This window comes from Tursiops truncatus, chromosome 2, assembly GCF_011762595.2.
Source record: "Tursiops truncatus isolate mTurTru1 chromosome 2, mTurTru1.mat.Y, whole genome shotgun sequence".
Taxonomy (NCBI): domain Eukaryota; kingdom Metazoa; phylum Chordata; class Mammalia; order Artiodactyla; family Delphinidae; genus Tursiops; species Tursiops truncatus.
The window spans coordinates 22,340,976-22,361,735 of record NC_047035.1 but is presented as its reverse complement, the minus strand read 5'-3'; the positions used below and the strand labels follow the sequence as shown (position 1 = coordinate 22,361,735).

General features: G+C 37.0%; 1 protein-coding gene across 5 annotated transcripts in view; it reads right to left on the bottom strand.

Annotated features, from left to right (window-relative positions):
• Positions 1-20,760, bottom strand: part of CEP128 (centrosomal protein 128) — a 439,104-nt gene that overhangs the window by 368,143 nt on the left and 50,201 nt on the right. For 4 of the 5 annotated variants that reach the window (XM_033850758.2, XM_073800169.1, XM_033850760.2 and 1 more), the window contains 2 exons: positions 20,678-20,750; positions 7,450-7,566 (listed from right to left, as the gene is read on the bottom strand). In XM_033850758.2, coding sequence (XP_033706649.1) covers positions 7,450-7,566; positions 20,678-20,750 — 190 coding nt within the window. Of the gene's footprint in view, positions 1-7,449; positions 7,567-20,677; positions 20,751-20,760 lie in introns of those variants that run through there. The other variant, XM_073800170.1, reaches the window with a different exon arrangement.

Genomic DNA, 20,760 nt, shown 5'->3' with positions numbered 1-20,760 from the left:
AAGCATGGAAAACTTCCCTAATTCTCTCTCGCAAAAAAGAACAATTGTCATTTCAGTACTATTCTTATGCTCACCAGATGCAATGTGCTTTGAGAAAAAATGTATAAAAATCAAGGTTTAAAAAAAAGGCTACCCACATGCTGTATCTAATTATTCAACAAAGTATCCTCTTCAAAGTAATTACCGACTAACAAGGGTATGCTTCCTTTTGTGAAATGGAATTTTAGAAAGATCTGCTTTTGTTTTCTGTCAGCTTACATTATAATTTCAGGTTTGCAATTTTTGTTCCTAATTTTCAACTGGCATGTCTCCTAATACTTAAAAAATTTTTTAATCTGTCAATTTAAAAGGGTTAATGATCTTCAAGCACACATAAGTGCATCTGTAGAACATCACTTTTAGAGAAAACCACTTTGTAAAAGAAAAAAACGTTCGTTTTGTTTTTAAATCTTTTGGTTTTCTTGCTGTTTCTAATTTTTTACACTTTATAAATCTAAGAAACATTTAAAAGGAAACACAAGTTTTCTAGGACAGTTATAAAACATAAACAATATAATGAGAATTCACAAACCTATACCAATAATAATGAATGAATCAATGAATGAATGAGTGGAGAAAAAGACAAGCCCTTCCTGACAGTAGGAATCCAACTAATAAATGTGAAAGAAATGACAGAATATTTTTTAAATCACTGTTTAGTATCACCTATAGCAGTAACTGTTTCACAAAAGAATCATCAATAGCTGCTAAAATTTGTAGGTGAAAATTTGATGAGAAATAAGCAATTTTCAAGTTTTAAAGAGCCTCCCCATAAGACAAATAATTTAAAAGGCATAATACAGTAACTTCACAGTAGAGAAGCCTGGCAAGCAACACCTTAACCAATGTTCAGTTTCTACCAGTACTGGGACAAATCAACACTACATGCCCCCGATATGATATCCTGGGAAAAACGCAACAATTCTCTGGGTTTCCTGCCAAAAGCCTATAACCTGATCTAGTCATGAGGAAAAAAATCAACAAACCTAAAACAAAAGACATTCTACAAAATAACTGGCTAGTACTCTGCAAAATTGTCAAGGTCATGAATGACAAAGAAAAACTGAAAACCTGTTCCAGATTAAAGGAGACTAAAGAGACATGATGGTCAAATGCTATATGTAATCCTGTATTGTATCTTGGACCAGAAAAGAACTTTAAGTGGCAAAATTAGAATAAAACCTATAGGTTGGAGGGTGCTTCAAGATGGTGGAGGAGTAAGACATGGAGATCACCTTCCTCCCCAAAAATACATCAAAAGTACATCTACATGTGGAACAACTTCTACAGAACACCTACTGAACACTGGCAGAAGACCTCAGACCTCCCAAAAGGCAAGAAACTCCCCACATACCTGGGTAGGGCAAAAGGAAAAACAGAGACAAAAGAATAGGGATGGGACCTGCACCAGTGGGAGGGAGCTGTGAAGGAAGAAAGGTTTCCACACACGAGGAAGCCTCTTCACTGGCAGAGACAGGGGGTGGGCGGGGAAGCTTTGGAGCCACAGAGGAGAGCGCAGCAACAGGGGAGCAAAGGGCAAAGCAGAGAGATTCCCGCACAGAGGTTCGGTGCCAACCAGCACCCACCAGCCCGAGGCTTGCCTGTTCACCCGCCGGGGCGGGTGGGGGTTAGGAGCTGAGGCTCGGGCTTCAGAGGTCAGACGGCAAGGAGAGGACTGGGGTTGGCTGCATAAACACAGCCTGAAGGGGGCTAGTGTGCTACAGCTAGCCGAGAGGGAGTCCAGGAAAAAGTCTGGAACTGTCTAAGAGTCAAGAGACCATCATTTCGGGGCGCGAGAGGAAAGGGGATTCAGAGCACCGCCTAAACAATCTTCGGAGACAGGCACGAGCCACAGCTATCAGTGCGGACACCAGAGATGGGCTGAAATGCTAACGCTGCTGCTGCAGCCACCACGAACCCTGTGTGCGAGCACAGGTCACTATCCACATCCCTCCTCCTTGGAGCCTATGCAGCCCGCCACTGCCAGGGTTCCGTGATCCAGGGACAACTTCCCTGGGAGAACACACAGCATGCCCCAGGCTGCTGCAATGTCATGCCAGCCTCTGCCGCCACAGGCTCGCCCCGCATTCCATACCCCTCCCTCCTCCCGGCCTAAGTGAGCCAGAGGCCCCTAATCAGCTGCTACTTTAATCCCCTCCTGTGTGGGCAGGGAACAGACACCCTTAGGCAACCTACACACAGAGGTGAGGCCAAAACCGAAGCTGAACCCCAGGAGCTGTGCAAACAAAGAAGAGAAAGGGAAATTACTCCGTGAAGCCTCAGGAGCAGTGGATTAAATCCCCAGAGTCAACTTGATGTACCCTGCATCTGTGGAATACCTGAATAGACAACGAGTCATCCCAAAAGTGAGGCAGTGGACTTTGGGAGCAACTGTAGACTTGGGGTTTGCTGTCTGTGACTGCCTTGTTTCTGATTTTTATGTTTGTCTTAGTATAGTTTTTAGCACCTGATATCATTGGTGGATTTGTTTATTGGTTTCGTTGCTCTCTTCTTCTTTCTTTACTTCTTAATTTTTTATGTTAATAATTATTTTACTTTAATTATTTTATTTTTTTAATTATTTTATTTTTTCTTTCTGTTTTTCTTCCTCTTCTTCTGAGCCGTGTGGTAGACAGGGTCTTGGTGCTCCAAACTGCTGTCAGGTCTGAGCCTCTGAGGTGGGAGAGCCAAGTTAAGGACACTGGACCACGAGAGACCTCCAGACCCCACGTAATATCAATTGGCAAGAGCTCTCCCAGAGACCTCCATCTCAATGCTAAGACCCAGCTCTACTCAAGAGCCAGCAAGCTCCAGTGCCGGACACCCCATGCCAAACAACTAGCAAGATAGGAGCACAACCCCACCCATTAGCAGAGAGTCTGCCTAAAATCATACCAAGTTCACAGACACCCCAAAACACACCACCGGATGTGGTCCCGCCCACCAGAAAGACAAGATCGAGCCCAACCCAACAGAACACAGGCACCAGTCCCCTCCACCAAGAAGCCTACACAAGCCCCTGAACCAACCTTAGCCACTGGGGGCAGACACCAATAACAACGGGAACTATGAACCTGTAGACTGAGAAAAGGAGACACAAAACACACTAAGTTAAGCAAACTGAGAAGACAGACAAACACATAGCAGAAGGAGGAGCAAGGTAAAAACCCATCAAACAAAAAACAAGAAAAATCTCAAATAAACAACCTAAACTTATACCTAAAGCAATTAGAGAGAGAACAAAAAACCCCCAAAATTAGCAGAAGGAAGGAAATCAGAAAGATCAGATCAGAAATAAATGAAAAAGAAATGAAGGAAACAACAGCAAAGATCAATAAAACTAAAAGCTGGTTTTTTGAGAAGATAAACAAAATTGATAACCATTAGCCAGACTCATCAAGAAAAAAAGGGAGAAGACTCAAATCAACAGAATTAGAAATGAAAAAGGAGAAGAAACAACTGACACTGCAGAAATACAAAGGACCGTGAGAGATTACTACAAGCAACTCTATGCCAATAAAATGGACAACCTGGAAGAAATGGACCAGTTCTTAGAAAAGCACAATCTTCCGAGACTGAACCACAAAGAAAGAGAAAATATAAACAGACCAATCAAGCACTGAAATTGAAACTGTGATTAAAACTCTTCCAACAAACAAAAGCCCAGGACCAGATAGCTTCACAGGCAAATTCTATCAAACATTTAGAGAAGAGCTAACACCCATCCTTCTCAAACTCTTCCAAAATATAGCAGAGGGAGGAACACTCCCAAACTCATTCTACGAGGCCACCATCACCCTGATACCAAAATCAGACAAAGACCTCACAAAAAAAAGAAAACTACAGACCAATATCACTGATGAATATCGATGAAAAAATCCTCAACAAAATACTAGCTAATAGAATACAACAGCACGTTAAAAGGATCCTACACCATGATCAAGTAGGGTTTATCCAAGGAATGCAAGGATTCTTCAATATAGGCAAATCAATCAATGTGATACACCATATTAACAAACCAAAGGAGAAAAACCATATGATCATCTCAATAGATGCAGAAAAAGCTTGACAAAATTCAACACCCATTTATGATAAAAACGCTCCAGAAAGTAGGCATAGAGGGAACTTACCTCAACATAATAAAGGCCATATATGACAAACTCACAGCCAACATCGTTCTCAATGGTGAAAAACTGAAACCATTTCCTTTAATATCAGGAACAAGACATGGTTGCTCACTCTTACCACTATTATTCAGCATAGTTTTAGAAGTTTTAGCCACAGCAGTCAGAGAAGAAAAAAGAAATAAAAGGAATCCAAATGGGAAAAGAAGAAGTAAAACTGTCACTGTTTGCAGATGACATGATACTATACATAGAGAATCCTAAAGATGCTACCAGAAAACTACTAGAGCTAATCAATGAATTTGGTAAAGTAGCAGGACACAAAATTAATGCACGGAAATCTCTTGCATTCCTATACACTAATGATGAAAAATCTGAAAGTGAAATTAAGGAAATACTCCCATTTACCACTGCAACAAGAAGAATAAAATACCTAGGAATAAACCTACCTAAGGAGACAAAAGACCTGTATGCAGAAAACTTTAAGACACTGATGAAAGAAATTAAAGATGATACAACAGATGGAGAGATATACCATGTTCTTGGATTGGAAGAATCAACATTGTGAAAATGACTATATTACCCAAAGCACTCTACAGATTCAATGCAGTCCCTATCAAACTACCACTACCACAGAACTAGAACAAACAATTTCACAACTTGTATGCAAACACAAAAGACCCCGAATAGTCAAAGCAATCTTGAGAAAGAAAAAAGGAGCTGGAGGAATCAGGCTCCCAGACTTCAGACTATACTACAAAGCTACAGTAATCAAGACAATATGGTGCTGGCACAAAAACAGAAACATAGATCAGTGGAACAGGATAGAAAGCCCAGAGATAAACCAACACACATATGGTCACCTTATCTTTGAAAGGAGGCAAGAATATACAATGTAGAAAAGACAGCCTCTTCAATAAGTGGTGCTGGGAAAACCGGGCAGCTATATGTAAAAGAATGAAATTAGAACACGTCCTAAGACCACACACAAAAATAAGCTCAAAATGGATTAAAGACCTAAATATAAGGCCAGACATTATAAAACTCGTAGAGGAAAACATAGGCAGAACACTCTCACATAAATCACAGCAAGATCCTTTTTGACCCACCTCTTAGGCAAATGGAAAAAAATAAATAAATAAACAAATGGGACCTAGTGAAACTTACAAGCTTCTGCACAGCAAAGGAAACCATAAACAAGACAAAAAGACAACCCTCAGAATGGGAGAAACATTTGCAAACAAAGCAACTGACAAAGGATTATTCTCCAAAATTTACAAGCAGCTCATGCAGGCTCAAGATGAAAAAAAACAAACAACCCAATCCAAAAATGGGCAGAAGACCTAAACTGACATTTCTCCAAAGAAGATATACAGATTGCCAACAAACACATGAAAGGATGTTCAACATCACTAATCATTAGAGAAATGCACATCAAAACCACAATGAGGTATCACCTCACAACAGTAAGAATGGCCATCATCAAAAAATCTACAAACAGTGAATCCTGGAGAGGGTGTGGAAGAAAGCAAACCCTCTTGCACTGTTGGTGGGAATGTAAATTGATACAGCCACTATGGAGAGTAGTATGGAGGTTCCTTAAAAAACTTAAAATAGAACTATCATGTGACCCAGAAATCCCACTACTGGGCATATACACTGAGAAAACCATAATTCAAAAAGAGCCACGTACCAAAATGTTCATTGCAGCTCTATTTACAATAGCCAGGACATGGAAGCAACCCAAGTGTCCATCGACAGATGAATGAATAAAGATATGGCACATATATACAATGGAATATTACTCAGCCATAAAAAGAAACAAAATTGAGTTATTTGTAGTGAGATGGATGGACATAGAGTCTCTCATACAGACTGAAGTAAGTTAGAAAGAGAAAAACAAATACCATATGCTAACACATATATGTGGAAACTAAAAAAGAGAAGAAAAAGAAAGGTTCTGATGAACCTAGGGGTAGGATAGGAATAAAGACACAGACGTACAGAATGGACTTGAGGATATGGGGAGGTGGAAGGGTAAGATGGGATGAAGTGAGAGAGTTGCATTGACATATATACACTACCAAATATAAAACAGATAGCTAACGGGAATCAGCCACATAGCACAGGGAGATCAGCTCTGTGCTTTGTGACCACCCAGAGGGGTGGGATAGGGAGGGTGGTGGGGGAGACTCAAGAGGGAGGGGATATGGAGATATATGTATACATATAGTTGATTCACCCTGTTATACAGCAGAAACTAACACAACATTGTAAAGCAATTATACTCCAATAAAGATGTAAAATAAAAAATTTTTAAAAACCCTATAGGTTAAATCATAGTATTGACCCAATGTTAATTTCCTGTGACTACAGAAGAGAATGTACACACTGTATTATTTAGATTTAAAAGTATTTACATCATGTCAACAACTAGCTCAAAAAAATTTTTAGATATACATATATATGGAGATACATATATAAAACAATAAAGCAAGTCTGGTAAAATATGAATACTGGGGGAGCCGAGGTAAAGGATATACAGAAATTCTTTGTTCTAATTATTCAACTTCTTCATAAGTGTAAAATTTCGAAATAAACAGGTTACCTAAAGTGTAAGTAACCTCCGTTTTGAATTGGTTTGATGATAGTCTAGGCCAGGGATCTGCAAACTTTTTCTATAAAGGGCCAGTCAATACTAATTTTAAGCTTTGTGGGCCATATGGTCTTTTTCACAACATCTCAACTCTGCCAACGGTGTGTCCCAAAAGCACCCACAGACAAACTGGAAATGAATGGGAGTGGCTGCGTTTCAATAAAACTTTATTTACAAAAATCGGCAATGGGACAGATTCAGCCCATAGACCAGTTTGTTTACCCCTGGTCTAGTTCACACCAAAGAAAATTAATCCAAATAATTATACTTCCAGTTAACATGTATTCAGCACATGCTAGACACTACGTTAAGTGCTTTACCCACATTAACTTATTTACCCCTGCACCAATGTGATCAAGTAAATACTATTATTATTTCCATTTTCCACAGAGGAAATGGGCCTAGAAGTGAAGGAACTTGCCCAAGGTCACACAGCCAGTAAGGCGTAGACTCTGGGTTTGAACCAGGTAGGCTTGTCTTCACACAATGAACTATAACCAATATGCTATACTTCTACAGACTGAACTATACTTTCACATGCAACAACTAAAGTATTATAACGATTTTAACAATAGCTAAATAACCACCAAAACTCAAGATTTACATTCCAAGAAGGTATTTTTCACAAACCTCCTGTAGCTGCAAAGAAATAAGTCCCAGTTGATCCTGCCGTCTTTCCACCAGCTCTCTTTCTGTACGCATCTCTCTTTGTATTTCTTGAAGCCGTCGCTCTACCCGATCTGAAACCTTAACATGAATAAAGAGAAAAGTGAGATTACAGAACTGTTAGGCAAAAAAAAGACTAAAACTGAAGAGATATTTTACGCCAGATACACTATCGCCTAAAGCATTTAAGATTGGCTTATTTGTAGAATCCTTTTTTAATGACACTATTATAAAACAGGTCACAAAAAAATTGAAAGTTGCAATAGTAAACAGTCATTAGTCTCCAATTGATCCAAATCTGGATCCCAATAAAGGACTTAAATTTTCCAAAGTAGAATATAATATGTCAAAAGATCAGAGTTAAAAGTAATAAACTAGAAAATAGTGCCCTCTGGTGAGTTAGAAGAAAAATACCAATTTTGCCTACAACTGCATTTATTACTCTATTAATGATAAACTGTTCTATCTATTTAGTTCTTTTTCATTTTAATTATCTATGAGCGTGACCTGCCTAGGAAGGTTTTGATATTTATATGCATCAAATAATTGAAAGGGCTTGTCAATCTTTGCTACTATGATCTGCTAAAAATAAACCAGCTGTAAAAGATCAAAAACTAAAGTCAAACTGCAAAGTGTTTAATTGGGACTCTCTAAAATAAACATGAAAGAATTTTCTCTCTGATGCGAGATCTTCCTTGCTAAAAGCTGTGCAAATGCAAACACACTTCAGAAGCATCACTATACAGTCCCCTAAATAAAATATACAGTATTTGACTATTTGTGTATATTTCACAGAGGAGGTACAGTAGATAGAAGAGAAGCAATAAATACAGCCCTGTTATAAGAAATCTTTTGCCATAAATTCTATAGAGTCAAGAAAGGTCCTGGTCACAAGGGATCTCACTGGGGCAATAGGAATGTTCTAAACTGGATTATGGTGATAGCTGCACAACCCAGTACTTCACTAAAAATCACTGAATTTTACACTTAAAGCAGATTAATTTTATGGTAAATTACACCTCAAGTCAGGTTGTTTTTTAAAAAGACACTGGTAAACGTAAGTTTAATTAGTCAATAAAGGCTGAGCAAAAATATTCCATCAAAAAATTAGCAGTTAACATTTAAGACTGTTAAGTCTTGGGTTTCCAACTTCGAGTGCTGAAAAACAATGAAGATGTTTACTATGATATTCACAGTGCCTTACTAAAACTTCAAAATAGCCTTCAGCATCAAGCTTCTAATTTATCCTAACAACCCTAATATCCCAACAATTTATTACTGCATCTGAAATAAAGGCAGTACCTGCTGTTATAGAAAACATTATAAATAAATACTGAAAAATAAAAAGTTGTTAATTCATTCCATTTTTACAAAATGGAAATATCTTTATCGTTCACTCAATATAAAAAGTAATAGCAACACTTATCAAAAATAAATAACAGGGAACCACCTCAAGCACACTGGGATGGCTATTAACAAAAAACAGAAAACAAGTGCTGGGGAGGCTGCAGGGGAACTGAAACCCTGGTGCACTGGTGGTGGTTTGTAAAAGTGGGCGGCCGCTATGGAGAAGAGTGCGGTAGTTCCTTAAAAAATAAAAACAAAGGTACCATATGATCCAGCAATTCCATTTCTAGGCATAGGCCTAAAAGAACTGAAATCAGGGTCTCAAAGAGATATATGCGCACACCCATGTTCAAAGCAGCATCATCCACAATAGCCAAAATGCGGAAGCAACTCAAGTGTCCATTGACAGATAAATGGATAAACCAAATGTGGTTTATACATACAATGGAATATTATCGAGCCTTAAAAAGGAAGACATCCTTACACTTGCTACAACATGAATGAATCTTGAAGGCCTTATGCTAAGTGAGATAAGCCAATCACAAAAAGACAAATACTGTATCATTCCACTTATATCAGGTATGTAGAATAGTCATATCCATAGAAACAGAAAATAGAATGGTAGTTGCCAGAGGCTGGGGGAAGAGGGAATAGGTAGTTGTTTAATGGGTGTAGTTTCAGTTTTGTAAAGAGTTCTGTATTTGGTTGCACAACCACGTGAAGGTACATAACACTACTAAACTGAACACTTAAAAATGGATAAGATGGTAAATTTTAGGTTATATGTATTTCACAACAATTAAAAATAAACAAACAAATATAGAATAAAAATTTTTTTTAATCTGCTAATACCACCTAGCACGAAAAAAATAATGCTAAGTACTTTGTTGTATACTTCCAGAAATTTTTCTATGCATATGTGTATGACCAGTCAAACACATATCAATTTCATTTAAATTTTTAAACAAAAATTGGGTGTTATACATAGTATTTTATAGATTTTTTCAGTATATATATATATATATATATATATATATATATATATGTTTCCATATTTTTTTTCCCACAGATCACAGATAACTTTCCATGACAACAAATCTATATCCTCATTTTTAGCAAAGGCATAGTTCTCTGTAATTGATTAAAATAATTCCCTGTTGATAATGGGATAACAATTAATATTTATTTTTAAATATTAACATCTCAGTGATGAGATGTTACTTCCATGATTAGGTTATAAAAATTCTAACTTTCAATCCTGCTAGCATGTTCTCTCTTGCCTTCTCACTTGCTTGCTCTAATGAAGCAAGCTGCCATGTTGTGAGATGCTCTTTGGAGAAACCATGTGTCAAAGAAACAAAAGAGGCCTCTGACCAACAGGTCATGATGCTTGATGCTTCAGTCCATTAACCTACAAGGAACTGAATGAGCGAGGAAGCAGATCCATTCTAGTCAAGGCTTGAGATGACTGCAGCCTGTGAGAGACCCAGAGCCAAACAACCCAGCTAAGCCACGCCTGCATTCCTAACCCACAGAAACTGTGAAATAATAAAAGTTTTAAGCCACTGAGTTTGGGGAGATTTGTTATGCAGCCATAAATGACTAATGCAATTTTAAATTGGTTTTCAAATAAATCCTCACCCAAGAAATAAAGAGTCTGATGAAGAAAAATATATATATATTCTCCACTCCATCCACAAAATGTCTATCCATTTCATAGAATTTTGTTCTCCATTTCAAACTATTACAGCTCCCCGTTTCTTCCATGGTAAAGGAATTTTAACTAGACAGGTGGCTACAAAATATAATCAATACATTTTCTGGCCTCTTCAGCTGCTAGCTGGCCATGTGACTTAAATTTTGGTAAATGGGATACATGCATAAGTGTTGTGACAACTTCAAGAAATTATCCATAAAGGATAGCGCATAGGCGCCTTTTGCTCTCATACTCATTCCTTCCTCTGTTTTGCTGCCTAGTACACAGATGCTGCCATCTCCGACCATAAATTTGAGACCATAACAGCAGGAAAAACAAAAAGAGCATGACAGGAAGAGCCTGAAACTATTATATACTGTAGATCAGTACACACCATGTGGAACCCTGAACTCCCTACTTAAGACTTTCCCACAGGAGAGAAATAACTTAGTCTTTTTTTCCCAATCACTATTATTTGGGGTTTTCAGTTATTTACGGCTGAAACTGATCTTAACTGACAAAGAGAAGCACTTAGTGGAAGGCAAAATGCTAAGCAAATACAACTACTGCCTTATACAACCATCGGAACATGGGAAAATAGTCATATCCTGCTCTGTTTCAGAAAACTATAATATAGAAAACTATAATAAAATGAATAGGCACTATAGCTAGTCAGTATTGAGGAAAAATAAAACAGATACACAAACTAGCATGATTGAAAATGAATAAACACAGGAAGTATTTTATGAATTTCAACAGTGGTAGAATTATAATCTGGTGGCCTGTAAGGCCACCAAATTATCTTTATCGACCCAATCATCCAGACAGATCAATATGCTCAAAGTACTTTCCTTTTCCTACTGCTAATACACTGATTTACCCAACTCCAACTAAGTCAGCAACAGCCAAAGACCTAAAATACACATTTCTATAACTCCAGTTTTCTCTTTATCTATTCTTTCTCGTCTATGTCTACATTACATTCTGTATCAGTTAGGGTACAGTCTAGGCTCTCTCAAAAAGATCAAACATACATCAGCTAAAATAAGATTAGTATTACATGCATGCTCTCTCATCTTACAGCCCAGAAGAAAGCAGGACAAGCTGGCAGGCCACTCTGCTCCCTAAGGTCATTCAGAGGTCCAGGTTTCTTCCATCTCTTGTTCCACCACCCCTAGGTAGTTATCCTCACCTGCCTGGTTTAAGCTGGGTTAGTGCTACATCCCCATTTCAACCCACATAAGGAGAAAGAAAGTCTCAGACAAGTGGCTTTGTTACAAGAAGACAACCCAGAAGTTGCATGTACCACTTTTACTCACACTTAGTCACATGGTCACGACTTAGCCACACAGGAAAACTGAGACATGTCATCTCTACCTGAGTAATCACATGCCTAGATAAAACTGCCAGGGGTGTGGAGAGGGCTGATAAGGGAAGGAAGATGCAGATCTGATACTAAAGGAAAGAAGAAACTCAATACAACGGGCCAATGAGAACTAACATAACTTCAGCACACATATTATAATTTTAAGGTAAGCCACTTTTCATCCTCTTTTGGAAAAGAATAAGATAAATGCTAATTCTCAGATGAAAGTATTAAAAAGAAGACATTTAAAATACTAATTATAAAATTGAGCAGTATGTAACAAATTACAAATGCTCATAGACTTTAACCTTGTAAATCCACTTCTAGGAATTTATTCTACCAATTTAATTTCCCATGTGAAAAATGGTACATGTACAAGATCAATAATTGCAGTGCTGTGTATAAAAGAAAAGATTTAAACCACCGAAATGTCCATCAATATAAGACTGGTTAAATAAATTTTGGGATATTCATTCAATAGAATGCTTTAAATATTTTAAAAAAAAGGAATTAGGAAGCTCATGAGAGGCTAATACGGAACAATCTCAAATCTCAAAAATACATTAAGTGAAAAAGGCAATATACAGAACAGTGTGTTTATTAGGCTAACTGCTAACAATTAAATAACAAAAAAGGGAGAGCAGGAGAGGCCTCTCTCAGTGTAGTGACATTCAACAGGAGCCTTGAATGACAAAAGGGAGCTAGCCATGCAAAAAATTGGGGAAATAAAAGTGAAGCCAGTGCAAAGACCATAAGGTAGGAATGAGTTTGGCAAATTCAAGGAACATAGAAAAAGCCAGATAATGCAGGCAGTATAGGCTATGCTAAGGAATTTGAAAAAGAAAAAGCTCAGGTAGGATTTTAAAAAGCATGGGAGTAATTCACTGTGATGACAATTTTTAAAAATCACTTGGGGGAATTCCCTGGCAGGCCAGTGGTTAGGACTCTGCGCTCTCACTTCTGAGGGCCCAGGTTCAATCCCTGGTCGGGGAACTAAAATCCCAAAGTCTGTGTGGCGCAGCCAAAACATAAAAAATAAAATGAAAAATAATAAAATAAAAAGTAAAAATCACTTGGTAACTGTCAGCACAGATATGGGCAATTGTAGGAGGTAAGAGACCAAGTTCAATGCAGTCTACTGCAGTGAACTCAAAAAAAAATGACTGAACAGAAGTATTAAGCAGATACAGATGGAATTGAGCAAGATTTCAGAAATAAAAAGGACAATATTTGATAATGGATTGGAAGTGTGGTATGTAGAAAAAGATGTGGAGTGAATCCTAGGTGACCACTGGATGGACTGTGATGCCCTTTCCTGAGACAGGGAAGACCAAAGCAAGAGCAAGTAAAAACAGTTCTAAACAGAATGGCATGGACTTTGTACCTAAAGACACAGCATATATTTGCAACTTTTGAATGATAAGATAATTCCCAATAATAAAAATTATTTTAAGGACTGCATTTATTATTGCCTCCTCACACTTACTTTCTATTTGTAAGACCTAAGGGAAAAATATTAATAACAACATCACCCAATACTAAAAAATTCGTTTTTATCAGAGTACGTACCAATCAATCAAATTTACTACTAAGATATCAAAAAGTCCTGAATCTCTAAATTTACTTATAAAAATAGCAAAATAGGGACTTCCCTGGTGGCGCAGTGGTTGAGAATCCGTCTCCCAATGCAGGGGACATGGGTTCAAGCTCTGGCCCGGGAAGATACTACATGCCGCAGAGCAACTAAGCCCATGCGCTACAGCTCCCGGGCCTGAGCTCTGCAGCCCACAAGCCACAACTACTGAGCCCACGTGCTGCAACTACTGAAGCCGCATGCCTAGAGCCAGTGCTCCGCAACGAGAGGCCCATGCACTGTGGCGGAAGAGTGGTCCCCACTCGCCGCAACTAGAGAGAGCTTGCATGCAGCAACGGAGACCCAACACAGCCAAAAATAAATAAATATATTTATTAAATAAATTAATTAAATAAATTAAAATAGCAAAATAACAGAATAAAAATTAGAATACCTTTAAAGTTAGCATTTAATGAAAGGAGGTGAAACAAAAGCAAAAGCATTCCGTTTATAGGATTGTATTCTGGCTTTTCAATATGTTGATTCCTCAGATCTTTAATAATATCTGCTGGTTTAAAATACATTCCAGGGCTTCCCTGGTGGCGCAGTGGTTGAGAGTCCGCCTGCCGATGCAGGGGACACAGGTTCGTGTCCTGGTCCGGGAAGATCCCACATACTGCGGAACGGCTGGGCCCGTGAGCCATGGCCGCTGAGCCTGCGCGTCCGGAGCCTGTGCTCCACAACGGGAGAGGCCACAACAGTGAGAGGCCCGCGTACCGCAAAAAAAAAAAAAAAAAAAATCCATTCCAGTAAGTATTTGTTACTTATCCTGCTGTTGTAATCTGTGCAATAACTATCTGACTAAACACAGTGTTGAGAAAGTTTTTAGAGTCAATTTATGATCAACTCTTCCAGAAGGAGCTGAATCCACGTTTACATTTTTAATTTAAATAGTGACCCTCCTACAGAAATCAAAATAAAATTGTCTTTTTCTTCCATAAATAATCAAACTTAATATGCACTCATATCACACTCAAGCGGGTAAAGCCTAGACAACTAATAGACTAAAATTTCCCCTGTGGTATGAGGCACACAAAATATTGTTTATTATCACGATTGTTAACAGAAAATATTTTCCATAGCATCATGCTATAAATAATATCTCCCTTCCAATGGGCAGTTTGAAAAAAGAACAAACAAAATTATGATTCCCAAAGGATTAACAAATTAAATCTTGGCGTGTTTGATAGGAATACTTTTTGGCCCTCAAAGAAAAATGTGTTCTATAAACTTTCAAGATGTATTTTAGTTACTGAGAAAATGCATGATAAACAACTGCAATCTCAGAATAATGCACAATAATTCTGATTAACAGGAGTTACCAAAAGAAAGTGAAATTGGTGGGAGATAGGAGCATTCATTTTTCTTTATATATTTGTACAATATTTAAAAGTTTGCCGCAGTGAATGTGCATCACTTTGGTAATTTTATTTTAAACGTAAACCTGGAGGGGGGAACACAGCTGCAGCCTCTGAGAAGTTTAATGCTCAAACAACAAAACTGCATCTTCCCTGACAACACGCTATCATGAATTCACAATATGTCAAACAGTTATAAAATGTAAATGTTGACTTCAGTTGGAATAAGTGAGTCACAATATCTATACTAAACCTTGCACAGATTGAAAGTAAACACCATGTGGCCTTCAGAAGACCTTCTAAAATTCCACAATATTTTTAAGTTTTGCATTAGGTAATTGTTTCTTAATCAGAACTACATACACCCATGTGAGGTTTGACATGCTCTCTGTACAGTTATGAGACAACCCTACTTTGAAAGCAAATTACAGAAAGCACAAAACAAGGTGTAACACCACAACTTGATGCGAGGAACTAGCAGATGAACAATTCAACCAAGTGCACAGTTAGGTGTGTATGATTTTCCAGGTTTTGACAACATAAAAAGATATGCCCTGATGAGCTGGGCCCACTGGACAGTTGAGTAAAGAAGCAAGTTGTATAAACGAATTACACCAAAGAACTGAGCACTAGTGAGGTATGACATCTATGGAAGAGCTGTGCAATCATAGCTTTTATCTGATATGGGATAATTCTTGATGCACAGTAATGATGAGAGAACTCAGGCTTTCTTTGAATTCAGCTGCTAAGACTGAACTCAGTGGTTATATTTTAGACCCACATTAACACTCTAGACTATATAGACAGTGCTTGCTAATTTTACTTGCTATATGAAAGAAATATAAATGAAGTAGCTCAGGTTCTCTTGTAAAAATGGCAAAAGGTGAAACTTACAAAATGTAATGTGCATTATGCAAATTAGCATTTCAAACTCCCCAAACTCAAACTATCCCATCTATCTAACAATGTCAGAAACCAGCATGACCACTGGATATGTCCATGGCTTAGTCAGATCTATAAGGATCTCAGCAGAACATTGAAGATATCTGAGTTTGGATCAAAGCCCTCGATACAAGCATGCTCACGAGTTGTATACCTATGTAGCAAGTAACAGAAGCCTCATACAAGTGCATTAAGAATCACAAACATAGTAAAGGAATCTGATAGATATAAAAAGATTCAGGGAGTTTCACTTCTAAAAATGACAGACTAGATAATTCAGACTAATCCTTCCACTGAAAATAACTTAAATAGCAAGAAATAATACTTTAAATATCTGTTTAAAGGCATTGGAAAGCTAAAGAGATAAAGACATATGAGACCAAGATGCAAGAGAAAAAAGAAACCCTATCCTTTCTCTCAAATATCAGCCCATTTCAGAAAAGGCAGCAGAGACACTGAGAAGCTGAATAGATTTTCAACAGATGCATAGGGTTAAAGAGGAAAAACAAGTTGAGAGCCCTTCCCAGGAAAGGGGTTCCCAGGTTAAACTTCTCCATCCCCACAACCCAGTCTGTGGGCTGGAATCCTGAAGGACTATACACTAGCAGGAAGGATGAATCAGAAATAGTTGAAACCTGGCACTAAAGTTTAACACTGAAATGTCTCAACAATAAATGATAAGGTAATTCATGAGTGCTATGGCCCCAATCTAATCTGTAACCAAAAGGAAACATGTCCTTTCATACATAGTAATGATCAAATTATCTATGCAAGTTTACTTTGAAGAGAATGAAATAGTTTCTGTCATCAAAAATAACTAGACAATCAAAAGTAAACAGAAGGCAAAAACAATGCGATCAAAATCCCAGGAAAATAAGACATAATAGAAACAGACCTATAGAAGATCCAGATGATGGAGTTATGAGACACAGATACACAGATTGAGGATTAGAACTACAAAGTAAAAAGAAAAGAAATAAAAATTCTAGAAACGAAATATGTAATAACTGAAAATAAAAACCAGTGGGTGGTTTTAATAGATTTGATTCAGCTGAAGAAAGGGACTAAACGAAAGGTCAGAAGAAAACATTCCAAATGGAGAAACAAATTTTAAAAATTATAAAAATGGGGCTTCCCTGGTGGCGCAGTGGTTGAGAGTCTGCCTGCCGATGCAAGGGACACAGGTTCGTGCCCCAGTCTGGGAAGATCCCACATGCCTCGGAGTGGCTGGGCCCGTGAGCCATGGCCGCTGAGCCTGTGCGTCCGGAGCCTGTGCTCCGCAACGGGAGAGGCCACAACAGTGAGAGGCCCGCGTACCTCAAAAAAAAATTATAAAAATGAACATAGAGAGGATCTGTCACCAAAAGACCCACTCTAAATAAAATTCTAAATGGAATTCTATCAGGTATATGCAGATTCACTCTAAAGGAAATTTTACAGTATGTTCCTAAGGCATACATGGAATCTCAGGGATGTAGAAAGGAATAAAGAACATACAAAGAAATGCAAAACAAAGAAGAATAAATATAAGGGTAAATCTAAATGAACAATTACTGTATAAAATAATAATAGTGATGTCTTGTGTGGCTCGATTAAACATAGAATTAAAATACATGATAGTAAAAGAAAAGTGGAGAATGAGGTTAATGGAGTTAGAGTTTCTTAGATCCTTGTACTTGCTAGGAAGAGCTAAAAGTGCTAATTTATACTAGATTTAATAAATCAAGGATGCATGTTCTAATCCCTACATTTAATCCCTACATTAAAAAGAATTTAAAAATAAGGTACAATTAGCAAGATAATAAATATGAAAAATGGAAAAATGAAAACTAATAAATCCAAAGGACAGAAGAAAAAATTACAACAGAGGTGGAACCAATAGAAAGCAAATAGTTAAGATGGTAGATTTATACAAACTAAATCAATATTTACATTAAATGTAATAGGGTAGATCCTCCAAATGAAAAACAAGGATAATTATATTTTTCAAATGTTAAATGTTACTCTATAAAATAGCATAAAAATATCAACTCCAAGGCATAAATCTTATAAACAATGTATTAAATATAAGACGTCTGGATAAAAAACTATAAAAAATTATTGGAGGGATTTGCTATGTTCATAATTGGAAAACTCAATATGTAAATATTTGTATTCTCTCCAAGTTGACCTACAGAAACAATGTAATCCAATCAAGATCGCAGCAGGCTTTTAAACAATTTCATATTGATTCTAAAACGTAAACAGAAATGCAAAGAGTAAAAAACAAACAAGACAAGCTTGAAAAACAAAGTAAAAGGACTTACTCTACCATATTACAACTTATCAGAAAGCAACAGTAATCAAGACAGTGTGATATGCGCACTGGGATAGATGTATTAACTAGATGACTGAACGAAGAGTCCAGTTAACAGATGCCCGCACATATGAACATCTGATTTATGACCAAGACAGAACTGTAAAGTAGTGGAGAAAGCGTAGTAAATGAAACTGAATCAATTGGATATCCATATAAAATGTATGACCTCTACTTCACACCAGAAACAAATATCAATTCCAAGTACATACTAGATCTTAATGTGAAAGGTAAAACACTATCCTTCTAGCAGATTATATAAGGGAATATTTTGATGATCTTAAGATAGGGAACAATTTCTCAAATAGGTCAAAAAAGCACTAACCACAAAAGAAAAGATGGAAAATGAACTAAATTAAATTTTAACAAAAGGTTCCATTAAGAGAGTTTTAAAAATAAGAAGCAGCAGCTGTAGAATAGGAGACAATATTTGCAATACGGATAACTGACAAAGTGCTTGTATACTAAATATATAAAAACCTCCCACAAATCAATAACAAAAAGACAATCAAGCCAGTAAAAAAAGTGGGCAAAAGAAGCAAACTGGCATTTCAAAAAAGAAACTAGCCAATAGCCGACAAACATACGAAAAGATGCTCATCATCATTAGTAATCATGAAAATGCCAATAAAACCATGCTGAGATACTGTAAGCACCGAACATAATGGCTACTAATGAAAGACTAATAATACCAAGTCTTTGAAAAGCAACACAATTTCTCATATGCTGCTTAAGAGTGTAAATTAGTGAAGCCACTTTGGACACCTGTTTATCAGTATCTACTAAATTGGAAGGCACCTAACAATTGCACTCCATGTTACATACCAACAGAAATGCAAACACGTGCACTAAAACAATAAGATTGGTAGCAGTAGATTATGTGTAACAGCCCACAATTTGAAATAATTCAAATACCTATCATAAAATGTTAAAATATATTGCAGTATATCCATACGATGCAATACTAAGGAGCAATAAAAAATGAACAAACTGCAAGTACATGACACATCACCCAGAAATATCACAATCGTGATCAGCAAAAGAAGTCAGACACAAAAAAAATGCCCTACATGGTTCCATTTATATAAAAAGTTCAAAACAGGCAAAATTAATCTATAGGTTTAAAAGTCAATATAGTGGTCAGAAAAGGAGAAATTAGTGATTGGGAGGGGGAATAAGGAGGCTTCTTGTGCACTGGCAATGTTCTATTTCTAGATCTGGGTGGTGGTTTCATGGGTGTGCTCACCTTGTAATAATTCATCAGGCTATATAATAATACATGTACTTTTCTATAAGTACATTGTATCTCCAAACTTTTTAAATTAAAAATAAGAGAAAATAAGTTGATCTCTTTAAAAATAGAACATATCCATATCTTAGCATATGTGGCCAATAAATTCAAACTCCAAAATAAATTCAGCACATCTATGTAAGAAACTGTAAACACAGTAACATCTGGAGAAAAATTACAACTGGAGAAAAATTATCTGCTTTTATTAGGAAACTCTCAATTTTAATAAAACAAGTTAAGAAAATTCTGCTACTATCCCTTCCCTTACAAAAACAACGTTTTTGTGGTAAATGAATGAATACACAATTACTCCTGAAGTGGATAAGTTTGCAACAGTTTAGTGACAATTTCTGATGATATTTTTCTCCTAAAAAAAGGAAAAAAACAACCTGATGATGCAAAGAAATGGACAATGTATGTACTTCATTTTTATTTTAATTCCATCAGGAATAGTGATTTGATAAAAAGCAATCACTTAATAATGAGTGTCGGGCTTCCCTGGTGGCACAGTGGTTGAGAGTCCGCCTGCCGATGCAGGCGACACAGGTTTGTGCCCTGGTCCGGGAAGATCCCACATGCCGCGGAGTGGCTGCGCCCATGAGCCATGGCCGCTGAGCCTGAGCATCCGGAGCCTGTTGCTCCGCAACGGGAGAGGCCACAACAGTGAGAGGCCCACGTACCGCAAAAAATAAATAAATAAATAAATAATGAGTGTCAACAATTTGAGTTTGAGATAATAAAACTCGAGAATTAGGGGGTTTTTTCAATCAACACCACGTCAAACAAAAAACAGAGAGCAAGGAGCTCTTTGCAGCAATGCTGATTACACACTTCTGTGAGATGACCTGAAAATACTTAATGGGGAGTGTTACAGAGTCACTACCAAAAAATTCTGTATTTCTCAAATATCATTTAATAAAAACCACAATATCACTGAGTCAATAAAATTTTAAATCTCTTTCAAATATTCATAACTCTAAAAATTAATTCTATCTCTAATATACTACCACTATAAATATTTCAAACTTAAATACCTAAAATTCATGAATATTTTATAAAAGGTGCAAGAACATATTTTTAGACAAAATGGCATATACTACCCAAAAAGTTAAAATCTAGTAAACTTCACTGTGACTACAACCAGCTCAATCACTCTACCACCTGTGTATGAAATAAAACTTTCTATAAATAAAGAGTTCTCACCACTTCTTGTTTTTGGGTTTCATTAAGTTTTTCAGTCAGTTCTTCCAAAGCCCTTTTTGTTTCAGCATCGGACCTAGGCACAT